The following is a 20,879-nucleotide window of genomic DNA, read 5'->3' as shown; positions in this document are numbered from 1 at the left end:
ACCAAAGCACGGATTGCTGCCTTACTATGTCCCTAAACTCTAACAAGGTAAGGAAATCAATATATCATTTGTAATTTGGGTGAACTTTAGGTGCCATTTAGCAGACACTGTTATCCAAGTGACTTACAGTAGCGTGTGCATATTTTTTAGTAAGGGTGACCCCAGCAGAAATCAAACCAACGATCTTGACGTTACAAGTGCCATACTCTACCAGCTGAGCCACACAGGACCTTTTCTTAACACTTTTAACAATGTAATTTATTGTTAAAGGAGTTGTGATGTCACGGAAAGTAGGAAACCATGCAAACAACGCAGAGAAGCACAGTTTTATAAGCTTGAACTTTTATAAGCTGGGGGAGACGAAAGCTGATACCAGATCTGCACCTAGGGGAAACGTCACGACAGACCAATGTATGACCGTGTGTTCTCCTGCTCCCCAATAGGTGGTGCTGCGGAGCAGAGCGGGTTGCAGTCTGGTGATGAGCTGCTGCAGGTCCAGAGCACCTACCTACAGGAGCTGAGCCGCTTCGAGGCCTGGAACATCGTCAAGGCTCTGCCTGAGGGGCACATCACTCTAGTCATCCGGAGGAGGAAGGAGGATGAGGCAGAAGGGTCTGCCTGAGAGACATCTCACTGTAGTTAACAGGAGGAGGAAGGAGGAGGATACTGAGGAGTTACCCCTAGACACTGATTTCAGGTCAGTTTACACTGTTTATACTTAATTGATTTCCAGATACAATAGGTCCCTGACTACCTACAGAGGTAGTCAGAAAGATCTGATCACAATTACACTTCTTTAAAAATGTGGGCACAATCAGAATGTGGACAAGATCAAGACAAAGGACTCATGTTAGCACCAGCTATAAACGGAGCTATTGATTCTTAAGATTTGGCCACATATTGATTGTGGCCACATTTATTGACAGGTGTCCGCAATTAAAATATCTATTGTGATTGGATTGTGATCAGATCTTCCTGATCACCACCGGAGGTAGTCAGGCACACATGTTGTCTGGATATCTTTCAAGTGTAGACGGATGTGGACAGGGAAACCATTTAAATCATCATTATCCCTCTAAAATCATTGACATGTGGCGCCATCGTCTTATATGTGTCTTTAAATAAAGAAAATACATATTATTTTGAAAGAATATCTGTCGAATAATTTGCATACAGGGAGGAACCAGTAAATCTTGTTCACAATGCGGAAACAGTGGACGGATAAGAGACACATTTTAATACAATGTGTAGATGCAACAGCAAAAATGTGGATCTATCAGAATGTGGACAACGGCCTCGATTCAATCCGTATCGCTGAAGTTTAGCGTTATAGGGTGATTGAAAATGAAAGGTAATTTCTGATTGAGCCTACACATGGATTTACCGTGAATGCAGTCTCCGCGAACACAGGAACATTGCTTTTATATTTCAATTACGCTGAAGTGCTACGGATTGAATAGAGCCCGAGATCAGAGTTAGCACCAGGTATAAACAGGGCCAACTAGAACACAAATCAACCACAAGCCATCATACCATTTCATATGAGCACTATTAACATACTGTAGTTATGAATATAACATCTATATTCTATATCAAATCATATTGCAATGACAATCAGGGACTGTTACTGTAGAAAGAGGTGAATTTACAGGTGCTTTGCTCTGACTGCCTTCCTACACCCAGAACTTCTGGAACAGGGACCACAGTGAGTTTGAGATTTGCACAGACATACAGTATTTACATGAAGGAAGGGAGAGACATTCCATTGCTTTTGACTGTTAGAAATAGTGTACAATACTGTAATGTAGTCCAAAATAGTATTATACTGATACAAAATATTTAAAATGGGATTTGCATTTTTCATGGAATTGTAGTATTGTAGTATTGTGCTTGATGTTGGAATCATTGTTTAGACCAAAGACTGTGAGTTGGATTCAATCCATATCGCGGAAGATCAGCATCAAAAGGTCAAGTTCATTTCCGTTTACCATGAATGCAGTCTCCGCGACCGCGGGAACATTGCCTTTAATTGTCTATCGCACAATAAAGTGGATCTTCAGAGCTACGGATTTAATAGTCCTTAGTTTGTTTATTAGATGACAATGGGAGAATCTCAATTGCATAGTGCTCGCGTCCTCTCTCCTTCTCAAAACCCATTGGATGAGAAAGCCAGAGGTCCCGCCCCTCTGACCTTCTCCAATTGGTTTTGAGGAGGCCAGGTGAGAGGACGTGAGGAATATCTAATTGAGATTCTCCCTATAAGTGAAACCAAAGATATAACTAAACCGGAGCAAATTTTCACCTTGTTTTCTCTCCTAGTTTGATATTAAGGAAAACACAGGGTGTTTTGTTCCAAAATCTATTAGAATATAGATATTTAAAACTCTGTGTATCGGTACTAAAGATTTATTACAATAAACATTATACTAATAAATAATTTAACCCAATCTGTATGTTTCAAGTTTATTCACAAGACTGTTGTGCCAATAACCATTAATGTTTTAAAACCTACGTAGTTATTTGACTTCATATGGAACAAACAGATGCATTTACCACTCAGTTAATGAGACTATGCAAGTTGTAGGCAAAACTCCTTTTATTTTCCCAAAATTCCCAGAAATCCTGGTTGGAGGATTCTGCATTCCCTGCTTATTCCCTTCTGGTTTTGGGAACTTCTGGGATAGTTGAGTAACCATTATTCATCCATCATTGTAATCCTTCATTTCTCTTCTCCGGTGTTTAAAAAACAGCCGGTGAATTTGTGTAGTGGGTTTAGCCATTCCTACCTGTGGTGATGGTAATATAATACAACAAGAAAGGAGGACAACATTGGAACGTTCAGTAGTTTTTAATGCAGATGCTGGTGAAACACAAAACCTGCTGGGTGGAACATACAGTACAGTCCTACGGTACATTAGAGTGCAGGTCAGGATTAGGGTCGCAAAATTGTGGTAGCTCTCCCCAATTTCCAAGAAATCCTGTTTGGAGGATTTCCAGATTCCCTGCGTATTCCCTACTGATTTCAGGAATCCTGTTTGGAGGGTTTCCAGATTCCCTGCGTATTCCCTACTGATTTCAGGAATCCTGTTTGGAGGGTTTCCAGATTCCCTGCGTATTCCCTACTGATTCCAGGAATCCTGTTTGGATGGTTTCCAAATTCCCTGCGTATTCCCTACTGATTCCAGGAATCCTGTTTGGATGGTTTCCAAATTCCCTGCGTATTCCCTACTGATTCCAGGAATCCTGTTTGGAGGATTTCCAGATTCTTTGCGTATTCCCTACTGATTCCAGGAATCCTGTTTGGAGGGTTTCCAGATTCCCTGCGTATTCCCTACTAATTCCAGGAAACCTGTTTGGAGGGTTTCCAGATTCCCTGCGTATTCCCTACTGATTCCAGGAATCCTGTTTGGAGGCTTTCCTACTGATTCCAAGAATCTGCCAACTGGGATTTCAGGAAAACTTGGAACATTTTAGAAAAATTACCAGAATTCATAACCCTAATCCTGACCTAAAAAAACATGTTATTTTCCTGTGTTGCTTTTATTGACAACTGAACTCATAGTATATTTCAATAGCAGCCATTTTCCATAGCAGCTGTGCTTTCCAATCAGGAGCTGAGGACAACAAACGACATTCAAAACATACACATCTGTCCCAAAATGCATGATGGAGTACATTTTAAAAACAAGCCACCAATAGACAATGTGTTCTCTGACATTAAAACAGCAATACACTGTAGGTAGGTATGATCTTCAGGCTCCACTTACAGTACAATAACACACATCAAAACAATGCCTTCATAGTATTACACCAACAAAAGGCAAACAATGATTTTAAAAAAGCAAGCATATAGGACTTGGTTGTGGATGAGGTGGAATGCACTGCACTTGTAAAGGTTTGTCAGTTAAGGTTATTATCCACTCGGGATAAGAAAAGGACGTTAAGTAGTGTTTTCATTTCAAAAGGAAACTTAACCACAAGGCTTCTAAAAAGATTGATCTAAAACATCATTAGTATGATGGCTCATCATCATACATGTAGAGGACTCAGCAGGCATGCAGATGGTTGACTGTACATCACTGTAAAGACACCTTCTAGGGCTATATCTCAATACTCTGAGGAGGCTTCCTCTCCCCCTAATAGGGCTGTATCTCAAAACTCTGAAGAGGCTTCCTCAACCAACTAGGGATATATCTCACTACTATTCATGCTTGCTCTCATTGTTTCCCTTCACTGATAATTTTTTTTTTTAAAGCTACGGAGACGCACCCTGGCCTAGACAGATGACCATGCCCTCTTGTGCCATAACAAAGACAGTGGTTTTCTCAATTCTATGCTGGTAATACATTTCTTAACAGTGTAAAATGACACACTAGTCACAACTGATGCCAGAATATGGCAGTCCTATGCTGCTGCGCTTCAAAATATGTTGGAATCAGTAGCTGTCCCATATGGCATCCTACTCCCTATATAGTGCACTAATTTGGACCAGTGACTTATGGGACACGTACCCCACTGAATAAAATCCTTCAGAAGCTCTCCTATTTGAGCGGATGTCCCTTTGTCCATTCTTCATTAGATGAAGCTGTTCATATTGCCATTTGCCCATACATACTGCAGATAACTTTGCTTAAGAATAATGCAGTGTTCTTAGTTTGACATCTACATAGAGAAAAGTAACTGAGGCAGGAATCCTTGCTTGAAGGTTAGGCGTCTATAAAGCGGGCAGATGTTAAGGTAAGGAACAGGATAGAGTTTAGAGGGGGGGGGGGGGGGGGGGGGGGGGACATCTGCCGGCTGTATATACACCCTCTAAAGGTTACTGGTTAAAGCTGGAATCCTCAACGGTAAAACAACCATGTTCATAATGCTTTCCAGTTACTGCAAACAACAAACACGGTTATTTCCATCTCTGACATCATCGCACTGCACGATAGAAGAACACAATATGTACTGCATTTCATAACCATGCTGCACGACGCTCCTCAGCTCAGCAACAACAATAACAATGCTGGTGGGGCAGCCAGTGGCACCGTTTCCCCCTACTGCGGATTCCATCTTTAGGTATTGGTTAAAGGGCTGTGGAGACAGGTTAAACCAGAACATTTCAAGTACAGTACTACCGTATACAAAGGACAACAAAAAATGAGGTATGACTCATCCCAATGGAATCCGATTCCATTCTGGGGTTCCTGTAAGGTCCATGCAACATGCATGGTACTGTAGGTAGGATGCAGCCAGTGTAACAGAATGGACTGTATTCAACAGCAACAGTACAAAAGGGAAGGAGGACATATCCCCGTGTGTTTAGGACACTAAATACAAAATATAGATTTCAAATCTATTCTCATTCTTTTGTGATGGGAAAAGGGGGGGAAATGCATCACTAAATAGGAAATGTACAGGGAATATTTGTTTTGGAAGTAGAGTTTGGCAAAATTGACCTCTCTAGATCTAGTCTTAAAGGTGCGGCCCAGAGTGCTTAAAGGTGTGGTCTGTAAGTTGGATTTCCGGTTCGAGGACTAAGAGGCAGGGTGTTTGTTAGTGTACCTACATGAAGAAAAAAAACAAACCAAGAAGAACAGGAACTACATTATGTCCAATAATGTAACATGTGTTTTTTGGGGGTGGGTTCATGATTATTGTTTTTGGTACTCTTTCTTGTTACAATAGAGGGAAAAATAACTTACAAATTGCAACTTTAACATCAGGGCTAAGGTCAATTCCATTTCAATTGCTTCAACTCAAGAAAATTGCACATCAACCTCTATGAGAAATTCATATTCAATCTTTTTCCAGGGTTGAATGAATGAAATTAGAACAGACACTCAACCTTTTTGTAAGACTACACTAGTGGCCACCATACCTGGTCCAAGAGAGCAACAGTACCAGGGGTGCAGGCTTTTTGCTCCAGCACTAACACACCATTATTACACAAATGAACCAAGACCTCAACGACCTGAAATCAGCTGTGTTAGTGCTGGGACAAACAAGCTGCACACTTCCTTCCCTCATATCATCCAATATCATCTCCCTTTAAGCTCAGATAGTGTTTGCTCCAAGCCAAGGCCAGGTGACCACTCTTTTAAAGAGGCTGTACAGAAGTTGAGTTGCTAATTGTTTATCTACATTTTTGGCTTGAGTGTTGCCTGTATGGTTGATATAAAATATTTATTTACTCATGAAACACAATCCTTATTTTTAGTCTAGAAAGATATGGTCTGGGGAGGTGTGCCCCATGCTCTCAAATAAGGATTTTTCAAATCAATCTGTCCCTTTCAGTTAAAAAGCCCCCTGAGGTGAAAAGTTCCATATAGCCTCTTTAAAACTAAACCATTCACGTAGCTAATCATTGTGTTTTTTGGTCCCGCTGAATGCTGGTCCCAGATCTGAGTATCACCTGGTGCCGGGAGTTGGTTATGCAGCACAAACAGATCTGGGACCAGGGCTAAGGGAAGGTATAGTATGAGTGTATCAGTGGTCCTTGAGGGACTTGATGGCCTTGGCCAGGTTGCTGTAGAACTCCACCATGCTGGATGGGAAGAAAGAGTCGACCACGGAGCGAGGCAGGAAGCCCCCCAGGTCCGTCTGGAAGAAACTGAACAGCTGTGTTTTGTTTGGCTCCCTGGGGGGGAGGGGAAAAAAGAAAGAAAGAAGGTTGAATTTACACTATACTGTATGAACAATATTAGACAGTGCTTCTTCAGCTACATAGCTATCAAGACACGTGGTCATGTTAGATAATGTTATTGAGAGAGAATGCTCAAACCAAACCTGTTGCTGTGCACATTATAGATACCTCAATTAGTCTACCTGAGTGCACTGAAGTTTAGCTCTCTACTGCCCTCCTGTGACGGACCATTGTCTCTACAAAAATGTCCTTGGTTCTGACAGACCTCAACACAAAGTTCAGAATGTTGCAGATGGGTTTGTAAACTAAAGCATGTGCACTGTATGTAAAGTCGCTGTCTGATGAAAACCGGAACTCAATTTTTGCTCATTTATATTTTTGAATGAAATGTACTCTGAACAATGTATGGTTCCACGACCAATAAAATGTATTCAGAATAGCTTTAGAAGTTTAATAACTGTTTATTAACGGGAAAATATGGACATTCTTTCAATTTCCTGAAAAGTTTGTTTTGGAGATGAGGTTATCAGACAACGACAATATTATGAAACAGAAGTGTGTCTTAGCGTGTGACTCACCCAGAGATGGGGACACAGATGCAGCCACAGGGGTGGTTGAAGCCCCTCACATACCCTGACTGGGGAGGGCAGCTGGGGTGGTTCACGTGGGTGGCTAACGGACAGAACACAGGGAGAGAACATACAAATATGTGTAGATATAATTAAGTCTATTTTCATTCAATCAATCACATAAAGTTACTTAGTATAGTGATAGTGAAGGTAAAATGCAAATCTCATCTTGGGCACACCATAGCAAAGAGTTTTGCAACGGTATACATAACCAAGCCTTTCTTATTGGACAAGAACATATAGGCTAGACCTAATACATCACAGTTTGAGCGTTTTCTTCCTTTTCGTGCCTACTGAACACAACCCACATTTTGCCATGGATGATTAGGCCTCAGTCTGGGGCAGTGGATAAGACAGTTGTCTGTTCCAGAGATCCCCACCCAGCCAGCCTCTCTGAGGGTTAGGGCTGATGATTAGGCCTCAGTCTGGGGCAGTGGATAAGACAGTTGTCTGTTCCAGAGATCCCCACCCAGCCAGCCTCTCTGAGGGTTAGGGCTGATGATTAGGCCTCAGTCTGGGGCAGTGGATAAGACAGTTGTCTGTTCCAGAGATCCCCACCCAGCCAGCCTCTCTGAGGGGTAGGGCTGATGATTAGGCCTCAGTCTGGGGCAGTGGATAAGACAGTTGTCTGTTCCAGAGATCCCCACCAAGCCAGCCTCTCTGAGGGTTAGGGCTGATGATTAGGCCTCAGTCTGGGGCAGTGGATAAGACAGTTGTCTGTTCCAGAGATCCCCACCAAGCCAGCCTCTCTGAGGGTTAGGGCTGATGATTAGGCCTCAGTCTGGGGCAGTGGATAAGACAGTTGTCTGTTCCAGAGATCCCCACCCAGCCAGCCTCTCTGAGGGTTAGGGCTGATGATTAGGCCTCAGTCTGGGGCAGTGGATAAGACAGTTGTCTGTTCCAGAGATCCCCACCCAGCCAGCCTCTCTGAGGGTTAGGGCTGATGATTAGGCCTCAGTCTGGGGCAGTGGATAAGACAGTTGTCTGTTCCAGAGATCCCCACCCAGCCAGCCTCTCTGAGGGTTAGGGCTGATGATTAGGCCTCAGTCTGGGGCAGTGGATAAGACAGTTGTCTGTTCCAGAGATCCCCACCCAGCCAGCCTCTCTGAGGGTTAGGGCTGATGATTAGGCCTCAGTCTGGGGCAGTGGATAAGACAGTTGTCTGTTCCAGAGATCCCCACCCAGCCAGCCTCTCTGAGGGTTAGGGCTGATGATTAGGCCTCAGTCTGGGGCAGTGGATAAGACAGTTGTCTGTTCCAGAGATCCCCACCCAGCCAGCCTCTCTGAGGGGTAGGGCTGATGATTAGGCCTCAGTCTGGGGCAGTGGATAAGACAGTTGTCTGTTCCAGAGATCCCCACCAAGCCAGCCTCTCTGAGGGTTAGGGCTGATGATTAGGCCTCAGTCTGGGGCAGTGGATAAGACAGTTGTCTGTTCCAGAGATCCCCACCCAGCCAGCCTCTCTGAGGGTTAGGGCTGATGATTAGGCCTCAGTCTGGGGCAGTGGATAAGACAGTTGTCTGTTCCAGAAATCCCCACCCAGCCAGCCTCTCTGAGGGTTAGGGCTGATGATTAGGCCTCAGTCTGGGGCAGTGGATAAGACAGTTGTCTGTTCCAGAGATCCCCACCCAGTCAGCCTCTCTGAGGGTTAGGGCTGATGATTAGGCCTCAGTCTGGGGCAGTGGATAAGAAAGTTGTCTGTTCCAGAGATCCCCACTCAGCGAGCCTCTCTGAGGGGTAGGGCTGATGATTAGGCCTCAGTCTGGGGCAGTGGATAAGACAGTTGTCTGTTCCAGAGATCCCCACCCAGCCAGCCTCTCTGAGGGTTAGGGCTGATGATTAGGCCTCAGTCTGGGGCAGTGGATAAGACAGTTGTCTGTTCCAGAGATCCCCACCCAGCCAGCCTCTCTGAGGGTTAGGGCTGATGATTAGGCCTCAGTCTGGGGAAGTGGATAAGACAGTTGTCTGTTCCAGAGATCCCCACCCAGCCAGCCTCTCTGAGGGGTAGGGCTGATGATTAGGCCTCAGTCTGGGGCAGTGGATAAGACAGTTGTCTGTTCCAGAGATCCCCACCCAGCCAGCCTCTCTGAGGGGTAGGGCTGATGATTAGGCCTCAGTCTGGGGCAGTGGATAAGACAGTTGTCTGTTCCAGAGATCCCCAACCAGCCAGCCTCTCTGAGGGTTAGGGCTGATGATTAGGCCTCAGTCTGGGGCAGTGGATAAGACAGTTGTCTGTTCCAGAGATCCCCACTCAGCCAGCCTCTCTGAGGGTTAGGGCTGATGATTAGGCCTCAGTCTGGGGCAGTGGATAAGACAGTTGTCTGTTCCAGAGATCCCCACCCAGCCAGCCTCTCTGAGGGTTAGGGCTGATGATTAGGCCTCAGTCTGGGGCAGTGGATAAGACAGTTGTCTGTTCCAGAGATCCCCACCCAGCCAGCCTCTCTGAGGGTTAGGGCTGATGATTAGGCCTCAGTCTGGGGCAGTGGATAAGACAGTTGTCTGTTCCAGAGATCCCCACCCAGCCAGCCTCTCTGAGGGTTAGGGCTGATGATTAGGCCTCAGTCTGGGGCAGTGGATAAGACAGTTGTCTGTTCCAAAGATCCCCACCCAGCCAGCCTCTCTGAGGGTTAGGGCTGATGATTAGGCCTCAGTCTGGGGCAGTGGATAAGACAGTTGTCTGTTCCAGAGATCCCCACCCAGCCAGCCTCTCTGAGGGGTAGGGCTGATGATTAGGCCTCAGTCTGGGGCAGTGGATAAGACAGTTGTCTATTCCAGAGATCCCCACCCAGCCAGCCTCTCTGAGGGTTAGGGCTGATGATTAGGCCTCAGTCTGGGGCAGTGGATAAGACAGTTGTCTGTTCCAGAGATCCCCACCCAGCCAGCCTCTCTGAGGGTTAGGGCTGATGATTAGGCCTCAGTCTGGGGCAGTGGATAAGACAGTTGTCTGTTCCAGAGATCCCCACCCAGCCAGCCTCTCTGAGGGTTAGGGCTGATGATTAGGCCTCAGTCTGGGGCAGTGGATAAGACAGTTGTCTGTTCCAGAGATCCCCACCCAGCCAGCCTCTGAGGGTTAGGGCTGATGATTAGGCCTCAGTCTGGGGCAGTGGATAAGACAGTTGTCTGTTCCAGAGATCCCCACCCAGCCAGCCTCTCTGAGGGGTAGGGCTGATGATTAGGCCTCAGTCTGGGGCAGTGGATAAGACAGTTGTCTGTTCTAGAGATCCCCACCCAGCCAGCCTCTCTGAGGGTTAGGGCTGATGATTAGGCCTCAGTCTGGGGCAGTGGATAAGACAGTTGTCTGTTCCAGAGATCCCCACCCAGCCAGCCTCTCTGAGGGTTGGGCTGATGATTAGGCCTCAGTCTGGGGCAGTGGATAAGACAGTTGTCTGTTCCAGAGATCCCCACCCAGCCAGGTGGGTAAATGCCTCAACGTTGAATAAAAATAGCCTAACATTTACTAAAATAAATAATAATAAACAGGTCTGCGCGGTCTTCCAAGGAGAGTCCTAGGACAGATAAAGAACAAAAAGAGCTACACACCAATAGAAACGTGAATTGAGTCAGTAGAGAAATTTAGTTAAACAATACATTGATAGAGAAATGTTCCAAAATGTTATTTTATCATAAAGCTCTAGATCTACCGTCCGCTCTAAAACTACCGCTCGCGTTCGCTCTAAAACTACCGCCCGCTCTAAAACTACCGTCCGTCCGCTCTAAAACTACCGTCCGTCCGCCCGCTCTAAAACTACCGTCCGTCCGCTCTAAAACTACCGTCCGTACCGCTCGCTCTAAAACTACCGCTCGCTCTAAAACTACCGTCCGTCCGCTCTAAAACTACCGTCCGTCCGCTCTATAACTACCGCTCGCTCTAAAACTACCGTCCGTCCGCTCTAAAACTACCGTCCGTCCGCTCTAAAACTACCGTCCGTCCGCTCTAAAACTACCGTCCGTCCGCTCTATAACTACCGCCCGCTCTATAACTACCGCCCGCTCTATAACTACCGCCCGCTCTATAACTACCGCCCGCTCTAAAACTACCGCCCGCTCTAAAACTACCGCCCGCTCTAGATCTACCGTCCGTCCGCTCTAAAACTAACGTCCGCTCTAAAACTACCGCTCGCTCTAAAACTACCGCTCTAGATCTACCGCTCGCTCTAAAACTACCGCTCGCTCTAAAATTCCCGCCCGCTCTAAAACTACCGCCCGCTCTAAAACTACCGCCCGCTCTAAAACTACCGCCCGCTCTAGATCTACCGTCCGTCCGCTCTAAAACTACCGTCCGCTCTAAAACTACCGCTCGCTCTAAAACTACCGCTCGCTCTAAAACTACCGCCCGCTCTAAAACTACCGCCCGCTCTAGATCTACCGCCCGCTCTAGATCTACCGCCCGCTCTAGATCTACCGCCCGCTCTAGATCTACCGCTCGCTCTAAAACTGCCGCTCGCTCTAAAACTACCGCCCGCTCTAAAACTACCGCCCGCCCGCTCTAAAACTACCGCCCGCCCGCTCTAAAACTACCGCCCGCCCGCTCTAAAACTACCGTCCGCCCGCTCTAAAACTACCGTCCGCCCGCTCTAGATCTACCGTCCGTCCGCTCTAGATCTCCCGTCCGTCCGCTCTAGATCTCCCGTCCGTCCGCTCTAGATCTCCCGTCCGTCCGCTCTAGATCTCCCGTCCGTCCGCTCTAGATCTCCCGTCCGTCCGCTCTAGATCTCCCGTCCGTCCGCTCTAGATCTCCCGTCCGTCCGCTCTAGATCTCCCGTCCGTCCGCTCTAGATCTACCGTCCGTCCGCTCTAGATCTACCGTCCGTCCGCTCTAGATCTACCGTCCGGTCTAAATCTACTGTTCTACAGCTACCTATCGCTCTATAACTACCGTTCGTTCTAGAACTACTGTTCTACTGCTACCGTTCGCTTTAAAACTACCTATCGCTCTAGAACTACCGTTCGCTCTAGAACTACTATTCTACTGGTAGCGTTCACTCTAGAACTACTGTTCTACTGCTACCGTTCGCTTTAAAACTACCTATCGCTCTAGAATTACCCTTCGCTCTAGAACTACTATTCTACTGCTACCCTTCGCTCTAGAACTACCCTTCGCTCTAGAACTACTATTCTACTGCTACCCTTCGCTCTAGAATTACCCTTCGCTCTAGAACTACTGTTCTACTGCTACCCTTCGCTCTAGAATTACCCTTCGCTCTAGAACTACTATTCTACTGCTACCCTTCGCTCTAGAACTACCCTTCGCTCTAGAACTACTATTCTACTGCTACCCTTCGCTCTAGAATTACCCTTCGCTCTAGAACTACTATTCTACTGCTACCCTTCGCTCTAGAACTACCCTTCGCTCTAGAACTACTGTTCTACTGCTACCCTTCGCTCTAGAATTACCCTTCGCTCTAGAACTACTGTTCTACTGCTACCCTTCGCTCTAGAACTACCCTTCGCTCTAGAACTACCCTTCGCTCTAGAACTACTGTTCTACTGCTACCGTTCGCTTTAAAACTACCTATCGCTCTAGAATTACCCTTCGCTCTAGAACTACTATTCTACTGCTACCCTTCGCTCTAGAACTACCCTTCGCTCTAGAACTACTATTCTACTGCTACCCTTCGCTCTAGAATTACCCTTCGCTCTAGAACTACTATTCTACTGCTACCCTTCGCTCTAGAACTACCCTTCGCTCTAGAACTACTGTTCTACTGCTACCCTTCGCTCTAGAATTACCCTTCGCTCTAGAACTACTATTCTACTGCTACCCTTCGCTCTAGAACTACCCTTCGCTCTAGAACTACTGTTCTACTGCTACCCTTCGCTCTAGATCTACTGTTTGTTCTAGAACTACTGTTCTACTGCTACCCTTCGCTCTAGAACTACCCTTCGCTCTAGAACTACTATTCTACTGCTACCCTTCGCTCTAGAACTACCCTTCGCTCTAGAACTACTGTTCTACTGCTACCCTTCGCTCTAGAATTACCCTTCGCTCTAGAACTACTGTTCTACTGCTACCGTTCGCTCTAGATCTACTGTTTGTTCTAGATCTACTGTTCTAGATCTATTGTTCACTAAAGATCTACTGTTTCTTGTTGTTAGAACTCCTATTTATCATAAAGCGAAGAGAGAGAGAAAAGACGAAAGAAGGAAAAGAGATGTATTGAGGCGTTACGCACCATTGGATGTAATTGTGCCATCTTCGTATTGCTTCACTAGAATAACGTCGACAAAGTCTCTGGGAGCTATGATGCCCATGGCTGCTGATGGAGTGACTGTTCTGCAGACAGTGACGTTCTGTGTGAGGGGGGAGAGACTAGGCAGGTAAACACTGGGCCTCGCTCAGCAGGCGTTGTGGAATGTTCATATAGAAATATACAAAGTAGAATGAAACAAACACCTTTAATAAGCAGAATAAGGCATCACGTCAGTTCTATCCATGACATTTCTATCTGCAACGTTCCACAAGATAAACGCTGGGCCTCGTTCAACAGGACACAACAAAAGTACCCCTCTGATCTGCAGAATAAGGTATGGCATCAGTTCTATCCATAGCATTTATCTATGTTTTCCTACTGAGCATGTCCCTGTACTTGTGTTTGTCCCAAAGCAAATAAATATTAACATGACTAATGGAATAGAGAACAAAGGGTAGGAGTGCTGCATTGGTGTTGTGGCGATCGCTGGCAGGTGCCCTTTAGGAAACCTGCATCAAAACCATGAACAAACTGGATGACACACTTTGGTTGCTTGGATAACTTATTTAACCGTCACGTAACCAGGAAGTCCCATAGAGATCAGATAAAACTCACTTCCATAAAATCCTAAGGCTTATCAACAAAGTTGGGGGAGTAGACAGAACTATACAGCAAGAATGGAGGACAGAGTATTTATTCAGCTGTGATTTGTTTGTGGGTGAGTGAGTGAGGAATGATAAAGAATCAATGGAATCAAATGATCAGTGACAACTCTCTAAAGCAAACTCAGAACATAGATGATGATGATGGGGACAAAACAACAGAATTGTGACTGACTGTGACTACAGTCTGGTCCATTGGTTTGAAACTCAGCCTACCTCAGTGACTTGCTCTACCAGCTCAAACTTCTTGACATTGTTGTCCCATTTCACCCGCAGTCCATTTGGCACAGGCTTCAGACACTCCCATACCTTCTCTGGGCTTCCCTTCACCACCGACTCCCCCTTATATCTGTCAGACACAACACATGTAGAGAGACAGAGCACCACTAACCCGAACTCTTATGCAGTGCATTCAGAAAGTATTCAGACCTAAAATTGATTAAATAAAAAAATGGTCTCACCAATCTACACACAATACCCCATAATGACAAAGCAAAAACAGGTTTAGAATTTTTTGCAAGTGTATAAAATAAATGAAAATACCTTATTTACATAACTATTCAGACCCTTTGCTATGAGACTCGAAATTGAGCTCAGGTGCATCCTGTTTCCACTGATCATCCTTGAGATGTTTCTACAACTTGATTGGAGTCCACCTGTGGTAAATTCAATTTTATTTATTTATTTTATTTTATTTCACCTTTTATTTAACCAGGTAAACAAGTTGAGAACAAGTTCTCATTTACAATTGCGACCTGGCCAAGATAAAGCAAAGCAGTTCGACTCATACAACAACACAGAGTTACACATGGAGTAAAACAAACATACAGTCAATAATACAGTAGAAAAATGATTGATTGGACATGACTTGGAAAGGCACACACCTGTACATATAATTTGACAGTTCATGTTTGAGCAAAAACCAAGCCATGAGGTGGAAGGAATTGTCCGTAGAGCTCTGAGACAGGATTGTGTCGAAGCACAGATCTGGGGAAGGTTAACAAAACATTTCTGCAGCATTGAAGGTCCCCAAGAACACAGTGACCCCCCCCCCCCATTCTTAAATGGATGAAGTTTGGAACCACCAAGACTCTTCCTAGAGCTGGCCGCCCGGCCAAACTGAGCAATCGAGGGAGAAGGGCCTTGGTCAGGGAGGTGACCAAAAACCCGATGGTCACAAGATGGGATAACCTTCCAGAAGGACAACCATCTCTGCAGCACCACCAATCAGGCCTTCATGATAGAGTGGCCAGAATGAAGCCAGTCCTCAGAAAAAGGCACATGACAGCCCGCTTGGAGTTTGCCAAAAGGTACCTAAAGGACTCTCAGACCATGAGAAACAAGATTTTCTGGTCTGATGAAACCAAGATTGAACTCTTTGGACTGAATGCCAAGCGTTACATCTGGTGGAAACCAGGCAGAGCTCATCACCTGGCCAATACCATCCCTACGGTGAAGCAAGGTGGTGGCAGCATCATGCAGTGGTGATGTTTTTCAGCAGCAGGGACTGGGAGACTAGTCAGGATTGAGAGTAAAATTAACGGAATAAATTACAGAGAACCCCAAAGTACAGAGATCATTGCTCTGGGCGGTTCTGACTTGTGGACAACTACAAATACCTAGGTGTCTGGTTAGACTGTAAACTCTCCTTCCAGACTCACATTAAGCATCTCCAATCCAAAATTAGATTGAGAATCAGCTTCCTATTTCACAACAAAGCATCCTTCACTCATGCTGCCAAACATACCCTCGTAAAACTGACCATCCTACCGATCCTTGACTTCGGTGATGTCATTTTCAAAATAGCCTCCAACACTCTACTCAGCAAATTGGATGCAGTCTATCACAGTGCCATCCGTTTTGTCACCAAAGCCCTATATACCACCCACCACTGCAACCTGTACGCTCTCGTTGGCTGGCCCTCACTTCATACTTGTCGCCAAACCCACTGGCTACCGGTCATCTACAAGTCTTTGCTAGGTAAAGCCCCGCCTTCTCTTAGCTCACTGGTCACCATAGCAGCACCCACCCGTAGCAAGCGCTCCAGCAGGTATATTTCACTGGTCACCCCCAAAGCCAATTCTTCCTTTGGCCGCCTTTCCTTCCAATTCTCTGCTGCCAATGACTGGAAGGAACTGCAAAAATCACTGAAGCTGGAGACTCATATCTCCCTCACTAGCTTTAAGCACCAGCTGTCAGAGCAGCGCACAGATCACTGCACCTGTACATAGCCCATCTGTAAATAGCCCATCCAACTAACTCATTCCCATACGGAATTTATTTATCTTGCTACTTTGCACCCCAGTATCTCTACTTGCACATTCATCTACCATTCCAGTGTTTAATTGCTATATTGTAATTACTTCGTCACCATGGCCTATTTATTGCTTTACCTCCCTTATCTTACCTCATTTGCACATGCTGTATATAGACTTTTTCTACTGTCTTATTGACTGTATGTTTGTTTCTTCCATGTGTAACTCTGTGTTGTTATATGTGTCGAACTGCTTTGCTTTATCTTGGCCAGGTCGCAGTTGCAAACGAGAACTTGCTCTCAACTTGCCTACTTGGTTAAATAAAGGTGAAATATATATATATTTTTTTTTAAATCCTTGATGAAAACCTGCCCCAGAGCGCTCAGGACCTCAGACTGGGGCAAAGGTTCACCTTCCAACAGGACAACGACCCTAAACACACAGCCAAGACAATGTAAGAGTGCATTCGAGACAAGTCTCTGAATGACCTTGAGTAGCTAAGCCAGAGCCCAGACTTGAACCCGATCTAAACATCTCTGGAGAGACCTGAAAATAGCTGTTCAGCAACGCTACCCATCCAACCCAACAGAGCTTGAGAGGATCTGTAGAGAAGAATGGGAGAAACTCCCCAAATACAGGTGTGCTAAGCTGGTAGCGTCATACCCAAGAAGACTCAAGGCTGTAATCGCTGCCAAAGGTGCTTCAACAAAGTACTGAGTAAAGGGTCTGAATACTTATGTAAATGTGATATCATTTTTTAAATATTTTGAATACATTTGCAAGAATTTAAAATCCTGTTTTTGCTTTGTCATTATGGGGGATTGTGTGTTGACTGATGAGGAAAAAACTATATGAAATCCATTTTTGAATAAGGCTAACGTAACAAAGTAGAACAAGTGAAGGGGTCTGAATACTTTCTGAATGCACTGTACCTGTCAGACAACACATGTAGAGATATACAGAACACTAACCCTAATACACATCAAACATAACATGTAGCCGATGTGAAATGGCTAGCTAGTTAGCGGTGGTGCGCGCTAGTGGCGTTTCAATCGGTGACGTCACTTGCTCTGAGACCTTGAAGTAGTGGTTACCCTTGCTCTGCAAGTGCGGCGGCTTTTGTGGAGCGATGGGTAACGATGCTTCGAGGGTGACTGTTGACGTGTGCAGAGCGTCCCAGGTTCGCGCCCAGGTCGGGGCGAGGGGACGGACGTAAAGTCTATACTGTTACATAGAGATAGACAGAACACTAACCCTAATACACATCAAACATAACATGTAGAGATAGGTCTTCCTGGGGGACGGTTTCTGAGAGACCGATTAGCCCTAAACTAAAAAGTGTTGTCAATGGAGATTTTCCATTAAGAATGCTTTTTAATCCAGGACTAGGCTTAATCTGGGTCTGGGAAGCCAGCCTGTTATTGGTGCTTTCTTAATTAACAGTCTAACGTGGCTTCATCTCCATGTTCTCTCCCTCATCTGCACTGAACTGAAAACAGCAACAGTGAAAGCAAGATGGTGGATATTTCTTTCTCAGTTTTTTCATATCAATGCAGCTGAAGGAAACTGGTCGAGGAGGGGAAAGTAGCCCTCTTTAGACCGTTATGATAAACAGCTGAAGATGACCTCAGTAAAAACTTAAATCCAACAGTTTCAGTAACTGATGCTGTCAGTTCAGTTGGAGATAGCTAGTTCCTGTCAAGGTTACCGCTGTTAAAACAGTAACGTTAAATACTCTCCGGAGAGAAGATAGTGAAAAGGACATTTAGCTTGTCAAACTTGCTTCTTTCTGTACAACATTTAGAAATGAATGATTTGGCCTAGATAAGGAGAACAGCTCATACTTACACATTCCCAGGGAACTCAGTCGATGGCCGCCAGGACACGATGACGTCATTCTACAAATGGACCGACATCCATTTATCAGAAACAAAACATTGGTTGCTGTGTTCAACCCACTGCCTGCATTTACCTAGCTACTGTCTACGTTATATACAATGACACAGCAAAATGGAGCTGTTAACACGGTGCACGGAAAGGTACGTCACCTGTAATTATAAAATATTAATATTGCTACCTAGAACATTACGCACCGATTTCTTGCAGACTTTCCACCCAGACTCGTCCTTGGTGTAGCTCAAAAGACAGTCCCCAACTGCATTCGCTGTGTTCTGGTAATCCATGCTGGTTGAGTCCGCCTGGCAGATGTGATGATGGAGGACTTGCAACCTGTTCAATAGCTAGCCAGCTGTCAGGCTAACTGACTAGTTAGATAGTTAACATTAGCCGTGATTCCAAATGGATGGATTTAGACTGACACACAAGATAACTAGCTGAAGTTATCGTAGAGTATGAAGCGTAAAATATGAACTATGAATATGAGTCCGTAAACCAATATAAGACAATTTACAATAGCTACCTAACGTTAGTTAGCTAGTGCAAATATTGAATGAAAGACTTGCATTATCGTTAGCCGCGAGGTTCCTGAAGTCAGTAAGACTCAGACTTGCTTAAAATAAAATATTGATTGTCATAAACATCTAACACGAACTTGTAGTAAAAAGTAAGCTTATTTAGCCAGCAGGCTAGCTAGCCGTGTTCCCATCAACTGATGAAAAAACAATCATGTGATCAAAGTACGCTTTCTGATTCGTTGGAAAAGCTTGGAACAGTGTTCAAGTGAATGCTGGGAATTGTAGTTTGAAAAGCAGAGTTACGTGTCCACCAGATCAGGCCCCAGATAGAAGGGTGAAAACAATTGGTACTTTCAATGTTCTTACTGCAACGATAATCAGTTATCGAAAAACATACGTTAATATGTCACGGTTTTTTTCTCCACCCACGGAGCAGACTCAGACCACTTTTAGTCTAGAAGTTATGACATGGCATTCCTTTTGTAAATTATAAAACCAGGGTCATTACAGTACTTTATACATATCCCAAGGTGTTATAAACTCAGCAAAAAAAAGAAACGTCCTCTCACTGTCAACTGTGTTTATTTTCAGAAAACTTAACATGTGTAAATATTTGTATAGACATAACAAGATTCAACAACTGAGACATAAACTGAACAAGTTCCACAGACATGTGACTAACAGACATGGAATAATGTGTCCCTGAACAAAGGAGGGGTCAAAAGTAACAGTCAGTATCTGGTGTGGCCACCACCTGCATTAAGTACTGCAGTACATCTCCTCCTCGTGGACTGCACCAGATTTGCCCGTTCTTGCTGTGAGATGTTACACCACTCTTCCAGCTAGGCACCTGCAAGTTCCTAGACATTTCTGGGGGCAATGGCCCTAGTCCTCACCCTCCGATCCAACAGGTCCCAGAAGTGCTCAATGGGATTGAGATCCTGGCTCTTTGCACTGGCCATGGCAGAACACTGACATTCCTGTCTTGCAGGAAATTATGCACAGAACGAGCAGTATGGCTGGTGTCATTGTCATGCTGGAGGGTCATGTCAGGATGAACCTGCAGGAAGGGTACCACATGAGGGAGGAGGAAATCTTCCCTGTACCGCACAGCTTTGAGATTGCTTGCAATGACAACAAGCTCAGTCTGATGATGCTGTGACACACCGCCCCAGACCATGATGGACCCTCCACCTCCAAATCGATCCCGCTCCAGAGTACAAGCCTCGGTGTAACGCTCATTCCTTTGACGATAAACGCAAATCTGAACATCACCCCTTGTGAGACAAAACCGTGACTCGTCAGTGAAGAGCACTTTTTGCCAGTCCTGTCTGGTCCAGCGACGGTGGGTTTGTGCCCATAGGCGACATTGTTGCCGGTGATGTTTCGTGAGGACCTGCCTTACAACAGGCCTACAAGCCCTCAGCCCAGCCTCTCTCAGCCTATTGTGGACAGTCTGAGCACTGATTGAGGGATTGTGCGTTCCTGGTGTAACTCGGGCAGTTGTTGTTGCTATCCTGTTCCTGTTCCACAGGTGTGATCTTCGGATGTACCGATCCTGTGCAGGTGTTGTTACATGTGGTCTGCCACTGCGAGGATGATCAGCTGTCCGTCCTGTCTCCCTGTAGCGCTGTCTTAGGTGTCTCACAGTACGGACATTGCAATTTATTGCTCTGGCCACATCTTCGGTCCTCATGCCTGCTTGCAGCATGCCTAAGGCACGTTCACACAGATGAGCAGGGACCCTGAGCATCCTTCTTTTGGTGTTTTTCAGAGTCAGTAGAAAGGCCTCTTTAGTGTCCTACGTTTTCATAACTGTGACCTTAATTGCCTACCGTCCGTAAGCTGTTAGTGTCTTAAGACCGTTCCACAGGTGCATGTTCATTAATTGTTTATGGTTCATTGAGCAAGCATGGTAAACAGTGTTTAAACCCTTTACAATGAAGATCTGTGAAGTTATTTTCGATTTTTACTAATTATCTTTGAAAGACAGGGTCCTGAAAAAGGGACGTTTCTTTTTTTGCAGAGTATATTATATATGTTACACATCATACTTTACTACGGTATCATAATTTTACTGAATTGAAGGCCATGTTTGA

At 45.2% G+C, this 20,879-nt stretch overlaps 1 protein-coding gene across 1 annotated transcript; it reads right to left on the bottom strand.

Moving 5' to 3' along the window:
- Positions 1-2,835: 2,835 nt before the first annotated feature.
- LOC139385084 (stAR-related lipid transfer protein 5-like) lies at positions 2,836-18,995 on the bottom strand. The gene is made up of 6 exons (XM_071130130.1): positions 18,460-18,995; positions 18,215-18,264; positions 14,328-14,460; positions 13,432-13,549; positions 7,210-7,303; positions 2,836-6,625 (listed from the first exon to the last, which is right to left on the bottom strand). Exons 1-6 carry the CDS (start codon positions 18,547-18,549, stop codon positions 6,475-6,477), a joined length of 636 nt encoding a protein of 211 aa, XP_070986231.1. The 5' UTR covers positions 18,550-18,995; the 3' UTR covers positions 2,836-6,474.
- Positions 18,996-20,879: the final 1,884 nt, after the last annotated feature.

This window comes from Oncorhynchus clarkii, chromosome 26, assembly GCF_045791955.1.
Source record: "Oncorhynchus clarkii lewisi isolate Uvic-CL-2024 chromosome 26, UVic_Ocla_1.0, whole genome shotgun sequence".
NCBI classification, from domain to species: Eukaryota; Metazoa; Chordata; class Actinopteri; order Salmoniformes; family Salmonidae; genus Oncorhynchus; species Oncorhynchus clarkii.
The sequence above is the reverse complement of the archived record's forward strand: the minus strand, read 5'-3'. Positions and strand labels throughout refer to the sequence as shown.